The 15,597-nt window shown below is 35.0% G+C and overlaps 3 protein-coding genes across 4 annotated transcripts; all 3 read left to right on the top strand.

Annotated features, from left to right (window-relative positions):
• The first annotated feature begins 1,205 nt into the window (after positions 1-1,205).
• On the top strand, positions 1,206-3,859 carry LOC110619927 (presenilin-like protein At1g08700). The gene is made up of 2 exons (XM_021763447.2): positions 1,206-1,757; positions 2,580-3,859. Exons 1-2 carry the CDS (start codon positions 1,415-1,417, stop codon positions 3,587-3,589), a joined length of 1,353 nt encoding a protein of 450 aa, XP_021619139.1. The 5' UTR covers positions 1,206-1,414; the 3' UTR covers positions 3,590-3,859.
• Positions 3,860-4,398: 539 nt separating this feature from the next.
• Positions 4,399-6,856, top strand: LOC110620110 (F-box protein SKIP24). Its single transcript, XM_021763694.2, has 5 exons — positions 4,399-4,737; positions 4,845-5,018; positions 5,624-5,786; positions 5,866-6,008; positions 6,507-6,856. The coding sequence occupies exons 1-5, from the start codon at positions 4,490-4,492 to the stop codon at positions 6,511-6,513; spliced, it is 735 nt and encodes a 244-aa protein (XP_021619386.1). The 5' UTR covers positions 4,399-4,489; the 3' UTR covers positions 6,514-6,856.
• A 2,708-nt stretch (positions 6,857-9,564) lies between these two features.
• LOC110620506 (transcription factor MYB60) lies at positions 9,565-11,211 on the top strand. 2 transcript variants are annotated; one of them, XM_021764274.2, is made up of 3 exons: positions 9,565-9,958; positions 10,096-10,225; positions 10,301-11,211. In XM_021764274.2, the coding sequence occupies exons 1-3, from the start codon at positions 9,826-9,828 to the stop codon at positions 11,040-11,042; spliced, it is 1,005 nt and encodes a 334-aa protein (XP_021619966.1). In that variant the 5' UTR covers positions 9,565-9,825; the 3' UTR covers positions 11,043-11,211. The 2 variants fall into 2 exon arrangements, with proteins under 2 accessions (XP_021619966.1, XP_021619967.1); XM_021764275.2 differs by having other exon boundaries at positions 9,605-9,958; positions 10,325-11,211.
• The last annotated feature ends 4,386 nt before the right edge of the window (positions 11,212-15,597 follow it).

The following is a 15,597-nucleotide window of genomic DNA, read 5'->3' as shown; positions in this document are numbered from 1 at the left end:
TTTTCTTTATTGTCCTTTGTTTTTTGTTTAGTTGCAATGATTTTGTAATGGTAAGATGAATCTTGGTTTCCCTATCATCAATTTAGCCGTGCGATTGCTAAAAACTATCACTTACATACTTTCATGAGATTCCCTTTTCCTAGCTAGAAATGCAAGAGTTCTCAAGCAAAAACACAGTTTAGTTTGTGAATCTGCTTCTTTATTTTTGTTTTGAACTACTTTATAGTGTACCAAGGGGGAAAACAGATGATTCCTAGCTGCGAAAAGTTCACAGCGGGAAGTTTGCGTAAGGCGAGGTCAGGCTTATGCCAATGTGCCTCCCCGGCCTTCAAGCAACGATCCAAATTTTCATGTAAGCAGACTCAATATCGGTAGTCTCTGATTGTGGCAATGGAAAATGGCTTAGGCAGCGGAACCACATACCCAGAAAGGTGCGAGTGTTGCAAGCGATTCCAAGCCAAATGCGGGGACTCTTCCTGCACCATGAAGACAACAACACGGATTGATTGTGATGGTCTAACACAAATTTACCATTTGAAGGGTGCTACAACTTCCCTTTGAGCCAATTGGCACTGCATCTCTAGCAGCACCAGGGGTTGTAGAGGCACAAAGAGCGGGGAAATGCTGGAACATCAACATTTGGAGAATTATACTAGGATTTCAATCTTTAACGAGGATAGCATTCAACCCAACTTAATGGTATTGATCAATAGATCTTTATGAACCAAGCTCAAGAAAGCATGTAATTTGGAATAGATTCACTCTTTTTATTTATTTTTCAGTCAATTTAATTAATATATTTGATAAATAATTCCTAAGAAATCTATATATTGAAATGGGTATCGCCCACATATTTCCCATACTAATTATTATTGTGTTTTCCTCAATCTTAATTAATTTATTAATTAAGAAAAGGAAGGACAGAATTGGGTGCAACTTAATTACGGTATTTCCTATAATAAGCTGGAAAATGCTTTATTAATTAAGGTAGAAAGGCAAATACATGTGAAAATTAATTATAAAATTTTGTCCTAATGTGGGTGATAATTATTTTATTATTTTAGGAAGAAAATTCATATGCAATTAATTCTATAATAATTCGGTAGGAAAAAGGTTTCATATATATATAGGATATAAAATTTAATTTATTGATCACTTGCAATTTTTTTTTTGAAATTTTAGTTTCAAATGATAAACCGATTTTATTAGGAGGGATAAACGACAAAGCGTATAAAGCGAAACAGAGAGCCGGCCAATAGAAGAAAGGGGCAGATCAAGTTACAGAAGAAAGCATCCTCATCTCTGCAACTCCAAGCCTCCATCCCCAAGTCTCCCAAATGCCTTAAACACCCCAATCCACCCTGAAACACCTGCCATTTGCTCGACGAAGTTCCTCAAGCAAAGCAAACTAACCATGGAGTCGAGCATCTTGGAGTCTATCGGGGTCGAGTTAATTGGGGTGATGTCCCCAGTGTCAATTTGTATGCTTTTGGTGGTTCTCATTGTCTATTCTCTCTCCCCATCAAACCCTTTTTCTGATGCTGCCTCGGGTCCCCCGATCCGCACTGCTGCCAACCTCGTCTACGTCGAGAACCCCTCCGACTCCGCTGCCCAGAAACTGGAAGGTGCGCTCCTTAATGCGCTTGTGTTTGTGATTGTCATTGCCGTCTTCACTTTTATTCTGGTTCTCTTGTACTACTACAAGTTCAACAACTTCTTGAAGAATTACGTGCGTTTCTCGACCTTTTTCGTGCTAGGTACATTTCCTAAATCAGCCTCTTTTGTTTTTTTTTTTTGTAATTTACCATATATTGCTTTTGGAATTTACTGTTCTATATTTTGGGATGCCCATTGAGCAGTTGACTTCATTGCATAGCTTTCTAAATTGATGTAGCACCTCTCTGTGTGTGATTGATTCACCTGCTCTCATTGTACCGTTTTTGTGGTTGCTGGTGCCTTTTGAATTTCCTAATGTGGTTTGTGGTTTTTCGGGTTGGGTACGTGGTCTGATGATTTGCTTTAATGATTCAGGTTTTCTGGAACAAAAATTTATATGGCCATTGAATTTCATTTCTTTGGTTTTGTTATGATGCTGAACTGCATCCCATCATTTTAAGTCCGGTGTAGTAGTAATTTTCCTGAAAGAAATTAGCTCCTAGTCCAACTTTCCGACACTTTATGACTTGCGTTACTAGGCTGTAGCTGTTCTTGGACTAGTGACGGGCATTTTGATCTTATTAAATTTATGGAGCAGAGTTCTTATGATAATTGAATGATATGTTTTCTGCTTTTTTCTCCAATTTATGTTTGTGAGATACATTTTTCATGTTAGCATGATACTCCTGTTTGATTGTTTTATGATAATTCTATCTTTCAATGCTCATTGACTGGATTGCATGTCATTTTTTAATATATTGCAATTGTGCATGTGTGCTTGCGCAAATTTCACCGTGCATGGACTTCATTACAATTTTCTGTTACTTTTGGATGCATTTTTGTAGCTTTTTTCTTTTAGTTAACTATTGGTGGTTACTTTTTAAGTATGCTCTTTTAACTTAAGCGTCTTTGTTATTTCCTAGGTTCAATGGGGGGCTCAATTTTTTTGTCACTGATTCAGCATTTCTCAGTTCCTGTTGATTCCATTACTTGTTTCATTATGTTATTTAATTTTACAATTGTGGGTGTATTATCGGTGTTTTCTGGTGGGATACCGATTTTTCTGAGGCAAGGATATATGGTAGCTCTGGGGATATTTGTGGCAGCTTGGTTTACCAAGTTACCAGAGTGGACTACATGGGTTCTACTGGTGGCATTGGCATTATATGATTTGGTGGCAGTTTTGGCACCTGGTGGGCCACTTAAGCTGCTAGTGGAATTGGCCCAGACTCGAGATGAAGAACTTCCAGCACTGGTTTATGAGGCTCGGCCTGCAGTTTCACAAAACATGAATAACCATGGTCGGAGTTTGGACCTTTTGATTGGAGGAGTTTCAAATTCAGGGTTGGTGGAGATGCAAACAATGTCAAATCACAGTATGAATCTGAATGAGAATGATGATCGTGTTAACGCTGAATATGCTGTCACTCCAGTTCAGAATTTTGGGAATATGGAAGGTGTAGGAAATAGAGAGAATTCAGAGAGGTCGCTGTTGGTCAGGAGCTCATCCACCAGCGAATCATCAGAGTATTCAACTGTGGTTGGTAACCAGGAGTCTGAAATTGTTGTGGATGAGGAAAGGTCTCCTCTGGTTGATATCCTGGGATTTGGGAATGAGGGGGAGCAGGCAGGGAGGGATGCTTCTGAAAACCCTGTGGTTGCCAGTAGAGGTATAAAACTCGGTCTTGGAGATTTTATTTTCTACAGTGTTCTTGTGGGTAGGGCTGCAATGTATGATCTCATGACAGTATATGCATGCTACCTTGCAATTATGTCAGGACTTGGGTGCACACTTATTTTGTTGTCAGTGTGCCGCCAGGCTTTACCGGCTCTCCCTATTTCTATAGCATTGGGTGTCTTCTTTTACTTCTTGACTCGATTATTGATGGAACCTTTTGTTGTTGGGACAGCGACAAATCTGATAATGTTTTGATCCTCTCTTATAAGGGAGAGAAGTGCCTTTTTTTGCACTGTACAAAGAAATACTGATGTCAGTTGTAAATTTTGTATACAGCATGGATAGTATTAGTTTCTCAAAGTTATCTTTTTCATGTGCTCATGTAGTTTCTCACAATTGAAGTCCGTAATTGGCTGATGCAACAACCTGAAGATTTAGTGTAACTTGACTGCCCTTTTGGGTTTTAGCTTCATAGAATTTGGAATATATCATGCTGAAGCTTGTTTACAATGTTTTGTTCATATACCTTCAGTCTTAGTTGAGATGTTCATTATGGAATTACAAACACATATGCAGTTGTGTTAGCTTATATTAGTGCTTTAAATTGCAGTCATTCTTATATATTTGATTTTGAGATATGTTTGGATAGATGGGAGTTTGAAACGAAGGGGAGTTTGGATTTGATTTTAGCTTTGGTGCTCATGATTTATGCATAGTATTTAAGATTCATATGATGACAATTAGGTTCATGAACATGGCTGCAGATTTATTTGATGATGATTTGAACTGATTACCAACAGGGTATCTCAGACACTAAAATACGCATCCAATTTTTTCAAATGCAATTCCTAGTTGAATTAGAATGATACGCCAATGCCAGAATTTTTTTTAATACAAACATTATGACTATCAAATTAAATTAATTATTTTAAACTAATATTCTTTTTTATTTAAAATTACTGTAAAAGTAAACGCGGTCACGTGCGAGTAGTTTAGACCGGGGGGCCGGGGGGTGGGGGTGGGAACGCTAGAAAACGCACCCAAGCATGTCCTACAACTTACTAGAAAAGAAAAGGTTTTCTAAACGACTTGTCGTGTGCCTTACAAAAAATCAAGTCCGAAAATTTGCACACGCAAAGAAGCAGGGCAGAGGAAATGTCGGGCTTACCAGACGAGCTATGGAGGCAAATCCTGGAAATCGGAATCCGAAACTCCAAATTCAGCTATAAAGATCTCTGTTGCATCTCTATCTCCTGCAGACGTCTCCACCGGTTATCCAGTGAGGACTCTCTCTGGTCTCAGTTCCTCTTCTCAGATTTCCCTTCAACATCCCAGCAACAAAACCCTAGCAGCAACTACTGTCGTTCCACTTCAACATCGGCCAAATCTACCTACAGAATCAAGTATCAAAAATTCACTATCACAATCGAAAAAGTTCTGCTTTTGTTGTATTCGATTTGATGTTTATTGTTGAAGATGAGTTTGGTGGTGATTGTGGTTATTTGTTTAGGTTTGAAAAGGAAAAGGAGAGGAAGTTAGCGGCGCATAGGAGGGCGGTGCTTAGAAAAGAAAGTGAAATTGTGGAGCGCGAGAGGAAGATAAAGGAAATAGAGACCCAATGGCGTCTAGAGACAGAGAAAATGAGAGCCACCTCTACCGAATTGTCCAATTTACACAAGGTCAGGTAATCTGTTCTAAGTGATTTCTGCATATATATTTTATAGTTATATACGCTCTGAGTATGTATATATATGTGGATTGTAGCTGATATTAAGTAAATGCTATGGTTATGGATGAACGTAGAGTTGCTTTTGTCTTGTCTTTTGACTGTATGGTAGCCTAAATTATCAATTAGGATTGGTTTAATCAGATTCCTTGTTTTCTGGAGAGTTATATCTTAAGATCCTTTATTGAATTGAATATGGTGTAATAATTCATTGAACGCTTTATTGTAAGAATTCAATTCAAATGATTCATTTTGAATTGATATGATATAAGAGTCCCACTTGAATTCTTTTCTTGCAAATGATTTATTCTAAAAGAAGCCTTAGAGAAGATAAAGGGTTCACTGAATTCAAAAGTTCTTTTTTTGCATTTATAAATAAATAAAAGTTTGTAGTACAGGAAAAATCTAAATTATACATTATAGAAGTAGTTATAATGAGGTGATATGTTTGTGTTGTTTCTTGCCATATTAAATTCTGTTTCTTGTGGAAAGAAATTTCCTTGTTTTAGATGCCCTTTTGGATTTTGCATTCTCATGAATGGGATCTTGTGATTGTTTTTCAGGCAAGCTTCTGTGGCTTTGAATGTGTGGCAACCAGAGGTAGTTAGGGGTAGGCAAAAGCAAATAGTGGAGCAATGTGTAGTTTCTGTTGTATCTCGAGTTCATTCACTTGAGATGGAGCTTAGGCTTTGTAAGCAACAAATAGCAGGTTTCAACAAGGCCCATGTATGTGTTGACAGTTCTCTTGTCAAACAAATTACTTGTGTACACAACATCTATAATTCCTTGTATAACTTCATGGCAGAAAGATGAGATGCAAAGGCTTGAGACTGCAAAGGAAGAGTTAGCATACATGAAGTATCATCCTTTACAAGACTATAGGTTGACCCGTAAGGGGGATAATGAAGGTGACAAAAAGAGGAAGAAGTTGAAAAGAAGTGTTAAACTGTAAGGTTCTAATTCTGTTCTTTTCATATTTAGTGAAATATTTGCCACATATTAATTATTAAAGATAATAAATCTTGGGCATATGACTTTTTTCCTTCTCTTGTTAACTCTTCCTAGTGAAGTCCATATATTGCCTTCACTCTGTACTGATCTTCCCACCTGTGTCAATGAATTTAACTTTTTTGCAACACTGAATGCACCATCTACCCCAATTCACGTTGTCGAGCTTTGTTGTGTATGTGTGTATAATTACTTGGAAATTTGAATTGACAAATATTTGTATACAGGACAATATTATGGTTGGATCCGTATTGTGTGAGCCAGCTATAATGAGAAGATATTGAGTGACTCTGCAATTTACAATAGTATTCTTGCAAATATTATATATTTCTGACCATTGGAAATGCTAACATTTTATGCATATTCAATATTTTGAAACTTCTTGTGGTAAGCTTGTTTGTGAAACATGTATGAATGACACTTTAATCATCGATGCAGTTCCTGAAGATCATGAGCAGGCATCAAAGTAGTAGAATAGCAGCATTGCTATTGCTCATTTCTAGTTACATCCAACTAGACTTGGTCTCTGGAAAGTTGCTGGACTTGTCTCTACATGCCATTCACATGCTTTGCAACAGCTACTTCTCAATAGGAAGGTTAGTCCAGAATTCATGTGTGAGAAATTATGGATGGTCAAGTAGTCGAAACCCAATTTGGGCTGCCGATGTTAAGATTGCCTATTGTTATCATCAGCATGTATGGAAATGGTAATATTGTAGACTTTATTTATAATCAATAAGAAGAAACCGCTGGGGTTCCCTGAACTCCAAGAATTTCAGGGATTTAAATTCTTAATGAATGTTGATTTTTGTGGATTAAAGAAGTTGATGTTGATTTATACATTGATTTTTGTATAGATCTCTATTCATTTTTAACCCTCTGGATTGAAGAAGTTAATGACTAGAATTGATAAGTTGATGAATGATCACAAGTGGTTGATTTTTGTGGCCCTCTCGTTGTCCCGTGTCTCGTGTGAACGTGGTTGGGTGGGCCACTGTTGTCTGAGTGGTGACTCTATCTTTTGACAAGTCTGCTTCAGTTCGGCATTAAAATTTTGAAAGAAGTGTGTTTAATGCTTTAGCATTAGGTTTATAGTAAAAAAAATGTTAAAACAAATAATAATAATACAATTTAACTGCTGCTAAAAAAATTGTTTTAAATTTAATTTTGAATCGATTTTTAATTTCTTCCAACTTATTGAAGAAAGTTTCTTTGCCCCTTGATGAGTAGCTTAAGTTCTCTGTTATGCGGCCCTTTTACCACTTAATAGATCTCCATTCCATTCTACTTCCCCTTAGATGTTGCTGATCAGGAATTATAGTAAATGAACATATTTGTCAACTTAGGAATTTGAGACTTGTTTAAAAAAAAAAAAAAGAAAATCAAAAGAAAGACATGGGAGTTTTACATGAACCTGCAAGTCAAGTTTGGATGCATCAAACAAAGAATTCTTTTTTTTTTTTTTTTCTTTTTACACCAATGTAAATATTGCCGTTGAAATGCCAACCAGGCTACATAAGAGGCAAATCAAAAACCAAGCCCAAACCTCAACACAAAGGATTAATCCATAAGCCCAGCCCAAGGAAAAACAAACCAACTCGAAGGTACCCAGAAAGGCAAACAAAAAGTCGACCATCGACCCATGAACCGCCTAGCCATTGTTCGGCGACAGCAAAGCAAACAGACCAGCCGATCCTTCTGCCACCCTATCACCCACAATGAAGCCACCAGGTCAAAAACGACACAACATCCAATCACATATGCAAACTAGAAAACAACTCTCATGGCTACCGTGTTCATCACCATCAATCTTCGATCAAACGGCCAGCATATGGCGTTTCCAATCTAACATACCTAGGACCCACCTTATGGAGTTAGACACCAAGTTTTGATGCCGGTCGTCACTGGTTCACATTATCGCTCGAGAAAAAACCGCAGAGTCGAGGGAGAAAACAAACCACCAGAATACAGTACCAAATAAGCACACCACATACAAACACACAAAACTAAAACAAAACCAAAACATAGCGAAAACCATTTACAGATCTAGGCACCCTCTGCTAGAAGGCAGAGAAAAGGGCAACTTCCTGTTCACGCTTTCTTGCGTTTTCAATTACAAGTTGAAGGTGGGTAGCTTCAACAATTGGCTATAATTTACGAGCAATATTTTCGGTTTCTCATTACACTCTTCTCCGCCTGAGTGGCCATGATTGCAAATCCTTTTAGTGAATCAGTTTCTTTATTTTTAAAATTAAATATTTAAACTCTTATATTTTTTATTAATTTGAAAGTTTAAAAAAAAAAAAAAAATTAAATTTCATAAACACCTTTCCTGAACTCTCCTTCTCTTCCTCTTGTCTTCTCAAAATTCACAAACCCTCTTTTGATAACTTATTCAGCAGGATCCAAACTAAAACCTCAACTTCACTGCTATTTCACATTTCCTCTCAAAAGCAAAACGCGCAGCCCTTGGCCTCCCCAACCTCACCTTTACATGCCGCTGCAATTTCTCCTCCGTCACTCGGTAGGCCAATTTCTCTGCAGCTCTTCCACCGCAGCTGCTTCTTTCTCGGTCACGCCGCTGGCCTGCTTTTCCTCCATTGCCGGTGGTCAAAGTTTGCTTTGAATAGTTTGTGGATGGGTTTAATTTATATAGCTATTGTGAATGGATTTGTTGAAATTTTATTTTAGAAATGTTAAAATTTATTAAAGGTTATATGCGTATGGATTTGTTGAAATATTATTTCAATAACGGATTATTGAAAATTTTATAAATTATGTGTATAGATTTATTGAAATTTATGTAGTTTCTTTCTTTTATAGTTTTTGAAAATGAAAGGTTTGTAAGATGATGTTTTGATTAAATAGAAATAGATTTAGAATTATGGGATTTGAGAAGATAAAATAAGTTAAAAAAAAAAGAATTTAATAAAGAGTGTTTATAAAATTCATTGAATAAAAGTAAACATTTAAATATTTGATTTTAAAAATAAAAAGATGGTAGTAAAATTTAAAAATAAAAATATAATTTACAGTAAACTTCCCGTCATTAATTCTTGGAGCATACAAACAAATACCATTAACATTTTGGAAGAATCCCTTGAATCTTAGAAGGTGAGCCTAATGTTTTTATTTATTTATTTGCTGTAGAAAATATTTTTTAAATAATATGTAAACAGATATAAATTTATGTCGACAACTCTCAACAATGATGTCAAAGGGCAATCAATGTGGTCACTATACTATAAATAAAGCCTTTTGGAGAGTTGGTCCCACTTTTTATTTTTAGATTTCTTAAAATCACACATTGAAACCAATTTATTTCTTTTTTATTTTAAAAGATTATATCTTAATTTTTGTCTTTTAGTTTTAGTTTTGGTCATTATATAAAGGATGTGTTTACTTAAAAAAATTACCAATCTTCATATATAATTAATGAAAAATATTTATCTAAATATAATTTAATTTAATATATTTTGATTTACGATGAATCAGAATATCTAAAAATTTTCTAGGAAAATCTAATTTTTGGATAGATACATACTTTTTCTTAATTTCAGCTGTTGAGTCAGCATGTAAAAAGGATTAATTTTGGTTTGTACAAAGAAAGAAAAAAGTTGCTTTCCCTCTTTAAAAGTACCATACTTATACATGTAGTATATACAGTCACATGGTCATGCCACTATGTGAAAGGTCCATTATCCATATATAGCTATATCAAGAAGTCTGTTCAAGAAGAAAGAGAGAGAAACCATCCATGGGAAGGCCTCCTTGCTGTGATAAAATTGGCATCAAGAAGGGTCCATGGACTCCTGAGGAAGACATCATTCTTGTTTCTTACATCCAAGAAAATGGCCCTGGAAACTGGAGATCAGTTCCTACCAATACTGGTAAGAAAAAAAAAATCATCTGCTTCACATCCAACTTTTTCATAATATTATTATAATCTATCTTCTTTCTTTTCTGCTATCATCTCTTTTCACAATTTTCCTTTTTGGGTAATTGAATTATGGGAATTTGGCAAAAGGGTTGTTAAGATGCAGCAAAAGTTGCAGACTTAGATGGACAAATTATCTCAGACCAGGAATTAAAAGAGGAAATTTCACACCTCATGAGGAAGGGATGATAATTCACTTGCAAGCTCTATTGGGTAACAAGTAATACTCAATTCTCTCGCTGAACTTTTTTTTTTTTTTTTTAAAAAAAATTGTGATGAAATCTGAATTGGGAAGTTCATTCCTTTGGATTTTGTACAGATGGGCAGCAATAGCTTCATATCTTCCACAAAGAACAGATAATGATATAAAGAACTATTGGAATACTCACCTGAAGAAGAAGCTAAAGAAGTCTCAATCTGCTTTGGATCATAATCCAATGGCTTCGCAGGATTCAACAACATCAACTACCCATCGGTTTGTGTCAAAGGGCTTGTTCAGTGAGAGATCAAGAAGCTTAAATTTGAGCCCAAATTCATCATCTGATCTCAGGCTCAACCAACTAACCTCCTCCACCTATGCATCAAGCACTGAGAACATTTCAAGGCTTCTTGAAGGTTGGATGAGATCATCTCCAAGGCCTGATAATCATGGCATTAATGATCCATGGAACAAAGCAGAAGGAAGCATTGAAAATTCAGTGGCTGCCACTTCTCTTCAGTGTTACAGGCCAAAAGATGAGCTAGAAACTGGTGGCGGTGGTGGGCTGATTTCTCATGAAGAGTTTGAATCTATTTTATCTTTTGATCAGAACTTGAACAATGTTGCATGGGACAAATCCACCTGTGATTCTAACACCGTTTCTACAGTAAAAGTTTGTCGTAAAAATTCTGAAAATGAAGAGAAAGAGCATGAGATTATTACAGTAGCAGAGAAGAAACAGAAATCTGAGAGTAATCCACCATTTTCATTTCTTGAGAACTGGCTCTGGGATGAAACTGCAACTGCTCAAGTTGAAGAACTATCTCCAATATTCTGATCAACATCTGCTCCTTCCTTCTATTATTATTATCATTATTACTTTTTTTTGGGAAGTTTTAGGATCTAAAGATTAATCTATTTCTGAGAAGTTGGAATCTTTTAGCAAATGTAATTAACTTTGGCTTATTTAAACCAATTCTAATTGAAATAACTAAACTAATTAAGCATTTCTTCTCTTTATTCTTTTTTTATAATTTTTATTTATCATTATCTTTATGATCTTCTCACCTCTCTCTCTCAAATGAAAATTACCCATAAAAAATATTATTAAAAATAATATGTCAGCATTATTATAATTATCTCACTTGTCCTTTATTCATATCCACACAATCTAGTTACTGACTATATATATAAATTTGTATTCAATTAATAAATATAAAAATAGAAGTTAGCATTCAATATGTTATAATAAAAACTTGGAAGACATTAAACTTCTTATGATTTAACCCATTATATTATTAGCACTCAACTCATTGCTTCTATGCATAGACAAAAAAGTGGGAAAAAAAAAGGCAAAAATCTTTTTTTTTTTTTTATTTATAAAAAAGATGGTGATTACATTAAGAAAGAGATCAAGAAAGGAAGAAGAGTGGAGAAATTAAGTCACGAAAGTCTTGCATAGAAATGAAGGAAAAGAAATAAGAGAGAGAGAGACATGTGATCTTAAATGAGCTTTCGGTGAGTTGAATGCTCAAACTCATGTGTAGCTAACCATGCAATAACTTTCACAGGATATGCCCAAAACAATATGCCATTCTTTTTCTTTTGATCAGATATATATACAACTTTATCGTTTTTACGATCACAGAATACTAATTTATTGGTGTTTCATAACTACAATTTTTAGTAATTTTCTGTATAAAAATAAAATAAAGTTATTTTATTAAGAATAGGATGAGTCTTTATCACTATACTCAATATTTATCGGTATAATTATTTATTTATTGATTTAATTAATATATATATATCTTTTTTAAATTAATGCGTACAAGTAGTGGCGGAGCCGGGAGCTTTTCTTTGGTAGGTCACCGGCTGCGCCGCTGCGGCACCTTCATTCCCCTTCAAAGCATTTTTCGGTCGTCGGTACGGCACGTGCCCCTTACCGTATCTTCCCTCCGCCCCTGCGTACAAGTGAGCCACACTATCAAATTTTTATCATTATTTTAGCTAATAAGTAGCAGAAGTCATGATCCAATTGGGACAATTTTGAGAGTTTTTAATGAAAGTGAAAAATTTATGAAATAGTACAAGTTTTAGTTGCATATAGATCTACCCATAACTCGGTTATAAAAAAAAAAAAATGAATTCGTGCATTAGTTGATTGTGATGAGTTACAAAATGTAAGATTTTGAGTTTGAATTTTAATCAAAATTAATAATTATATTAAAAATAAATATTTAATAAAAATATTAGTTTTTTTTTTTGTGTATAAGATTGAAATTATAGTACAACCTCAACAAAATTGGGGAAAAAAATGTAAATTTTATTATGTGGTTTCATTATTATTGCTAATAGTTTGGTGATAAGTGATAAATTTAAATTTAAGGCTAAATAAGTACAAATGATTTTGTATCCAACAGGTAGTTAAAACAATGTTTACAAGGTTTTATATGTAATGTTATATTTAGCATAACCTATAGTGGTAAAAATATGAATTTTGAAAATATTTAAAAATTCTGTTTTTAATACATCAAATCAATGAATTTGAGAAAAACTTATTAGTATATAGTATTATCTTGTATTAAAGAATATTCCAGTAGGTTATAGTACATTTGATTAGTAGTCTATAGATGCTAGACATTCTATAAATAGGTATCTTGTATATATTTTTCATTAAACCAAGATGGTATCAAAGCCATTTACCCAGCTTCTTCTCTTCTCCCTTCCGAAATATTTCCTTACAACGAGAAATGGTAAAGAGCAGCTCTGTTAGGTTACAAAGCCGTTCGATTCCTACGATCTCCAAAATGATCGTCGACGATATCTTGGCGTTGCAAAATTCAGATAATCCGGCGATGGTTCTCGTCTCTGTTCAATTAAACGGATGAGGCTGGAATCGAGTGATGAAAATCGCTCTCGGTGTGAGGAACAAACCCGCGTTTGTAAAAGGGAAACTCGCCGTACCTGAGAACGGCTCTGAAGATTACAACAGATGGAGCCGATGCGACTATACAGTGACATCGTGGATCCCCAATTCTATTGCGAAGGACATCGTCGAAAGTTTCCTCTATGCCACCACCGCTTAAGAGCTCTGGGTTGAATTAGGAGAACGATACGATGAAAGCAACGAGCCGATGATCTATCAAATCAAACGAAGAATAAGATTGATATCCTAAGATAATCTCTCTGGGACGACGTTTTACGGAAAATTGAAGCAGCTGTGAGACGAATTTGCCAACATTGTGCCGATACCTCCATGTAATTGCGGATCAGAGAAGCTAGCAACAGAAATCCACAATGCGGATCATCTAATGCAATTTTTTATGGGGCTCAACGATAGTTTTGATCAAGTTCTCAGTCAAGTACTGCTATTGGATCCATTATCGACGTTGAACAAAGCTTTCTCGATGATTTTACGGGTAGAGTCTTAAAAGGAAGTCCAAACTAACCTCACAGAACACACTGAGATAACCACTTTAGCCATCCGATCTCAAGGCAACAAGATAAATTATAGGAAGTATGATGTGAAGAAGGGCCATTGTGAATACTGTAATTTAGATGGACACACACGAGCTAGATGCTTTAAATTGTTCGGCTATCCAAAATGGTTTAAGAACAAGAACATGTAATTGATCAATCTAGGGGCATTCAAATTGAGGTACACAATTCACATCTCACATGCTGAAGGTCACAGTATAGAATCAGTCCTAAAAACATCATCACTGGTAGGTGCTGAATCGGTTGCCACCATCGAATTAAGAAAAATAGATGAAGTTGATACAAAGTTTGAACTACTGCAGTAGGAAATGAGCAGGCTAGTCAAAAGGTAAAGCGGTTGCTACAATAAATACAGTTAACTCGCATTCGGCCTACTCTTACAATCCAACCGATTATTCTGATAATAACTTCAGCTCCTTCAATCATAAAATTTCTTCAGTTTTTGCTTGTTGTGCTATAGTAATTGGAATAGAGATATAGATCATTGATATTGGTGCATCAAATCATGTCACACCATATAAGCATCATATGATATATATATGTTCTGCACCAATAACAGTACATTTGCCAAATGGCTCTTCACACAGGTCTCACACACCGAAAATGTTTCTTTGCACATACATGAAATTAATTTATACTCCTTGTTCTTGATTTTAATATTAACCTTTAGTTGAGTCTAAATTTCTTAAACATACCAACTTGACAGTATAGTTTTATTCATCTTTCATGACCAGAAGAATAGGTCTATTATAAATATTGGCCGAATAATCAGTGGATTATACATTTTAGACTATAATAGTTTTTTTGTTTTCAATATTCAGTCTGTTTGTAATAAAGCTGCTTCAAATCTCACTATAAAAGTTGCTTAGTTTCAAAAATGCAATAAAAAAACTATATCTCTTGTAAATTTTATAATAAAATTTTCTTTCTTTATTCTTCATGCTAGATTAGGACACTCTTCTTGTCATAAAATATCCCATATACCTATGCTTAAGCAATTTATTGACACTAATCACACATGTGCCTTATGTCCTCTAACTAAAATGTCTAGATTGCCCTTTCACAACAGTAATACTATTACTGTCAATCCTTTCAACCTTGTACATATGGATATATAGGGACCATTTTCTATTCAATCTGTCACTGGTGCTAGATTTTTTTTAACCATTGATTTACTTCTTGAGCCTGATAAATATAGGCGGCTAGTTGGCAGACTGCTATACATTAATATTATTAGGCCTGACATTAGGTTTGGAGTTCATTATCTCAGTTAGTTTATGTCAAGTCCTAGAAAGCCCCATTGGGATGCCGCCGGTCATGTCTTAAGATATCTTAAGACTTATCTAGCTAAGGGATTGTATTTTTCTACCATATTCAACTTGTCTAATCTTTCAGCTTATTGTGATGTAGATTGGGTCATTTGTTTCTTCTCTAGGCATTCTGTTACTAGATTTTGTATTTTCTTAGGAAATTCTCTTATTAACTAGAAGACCAATAAACAAAAGACAATTTTTAAATTCTCTGTCGAAGCTGAATATCGAAGCATAGGGACCGTCGTGTGTGAGTTTTTATGGGTTTCATATATATTAAAAGACTTACGAGTTAATGTGCAGTTTCCTATTTTTTTGTAGTGTGATAACCAAATAGCTATTCATATAGCTAATAACCCCTTTTTATGTGGGAACCAAACATCTTGACATTGATTATTATCTAATCATAGAACAACTCCAAAAAAGTTTTATTGCTCTTGTTCACATGTTATCAGCTTCTCAACTCGTAGATATCTTCACTAAGCCATTGATCACTTCACAACACCAAATTTTTATGGGAAAATTACTTTGTAATCCCTGAGATTTAACGTAATTAACACTTCTGTCCCTCTATTTTGGCGACCC

This window comes from Manihot esculenta, chromosome 8 (genome assembly GCF_001659605.2).
Source record: "Manihot esculenta cultivar AM560-2 chromosome 8, M.esculenta_v8, whole genome shotgun sequence".
Classification (NCBI taxonomy): Eukaryota; Viridiplantae; Streptophyta; class Magnoliopsida; order Malpighiales; family Euphorbiaceae; genus Manihot; species Manihot esculenta.
This window is presented reverse-complemented; position numbering and strand designations above follow the sequence as displayed.

Coding starts and splice junctions, on each gene's coding strand:
- LOC110619927 (XM_021763447.2), top strand. CDS start 1,415: ATGGAGTCGAGCATCTTGGAGTCTATCGGGGTCGAGTTAATTGGGGTG. Junction 1,758..2,579: donor CTCGACCTTTTTCGTGCTAG/GTACATTTCCTA, acceptor GTTATTTCCTAG/GTTCAATGGGGGGCTCAATT.
- LOC110620110 (XM_021763694.2), top strand. CDS start 4,490: ATGTCGGGCTTACCAGACGAGCTATGGAGGCAAATCCTGGAAATCGGA. Junction 4,738..4,844: donor AAATCTACCTACAGAATCAA/GTATCAAAAATT, acceptor TTATTTGTTTAG/GTTTGAAAAGGAAAAGGAGA. Junction 5,019..5,623: donor TCCAATTTACACAAGGTCAG/GTAATCTGTTCT, acceptor ATTGTTTTTCAG/GCAAGCTTCTGTGGCTTTGA.
- LOC110620506 (XM_021764274.2), top strand. CDS start 9,826: ATGGGAAGGCCTCCTTGCTGTGATAAAATTGGCATCAAGAAGGGTCCA. Junction 9,959..10,095: donor ATCAGTTCCTACCAATACTG/GTAAGAAAAAAA, acceptor ATTTGGCAAAAG/GGTTGTTAAGATGCAGCAAA. Junction 10,226..10,300: donor CAAGCTCTATTGGGTAACAA/GTAATACTCAAT, acceptor TGAATTGGGAAG/TTCATTCCTTTGGATTTTGT.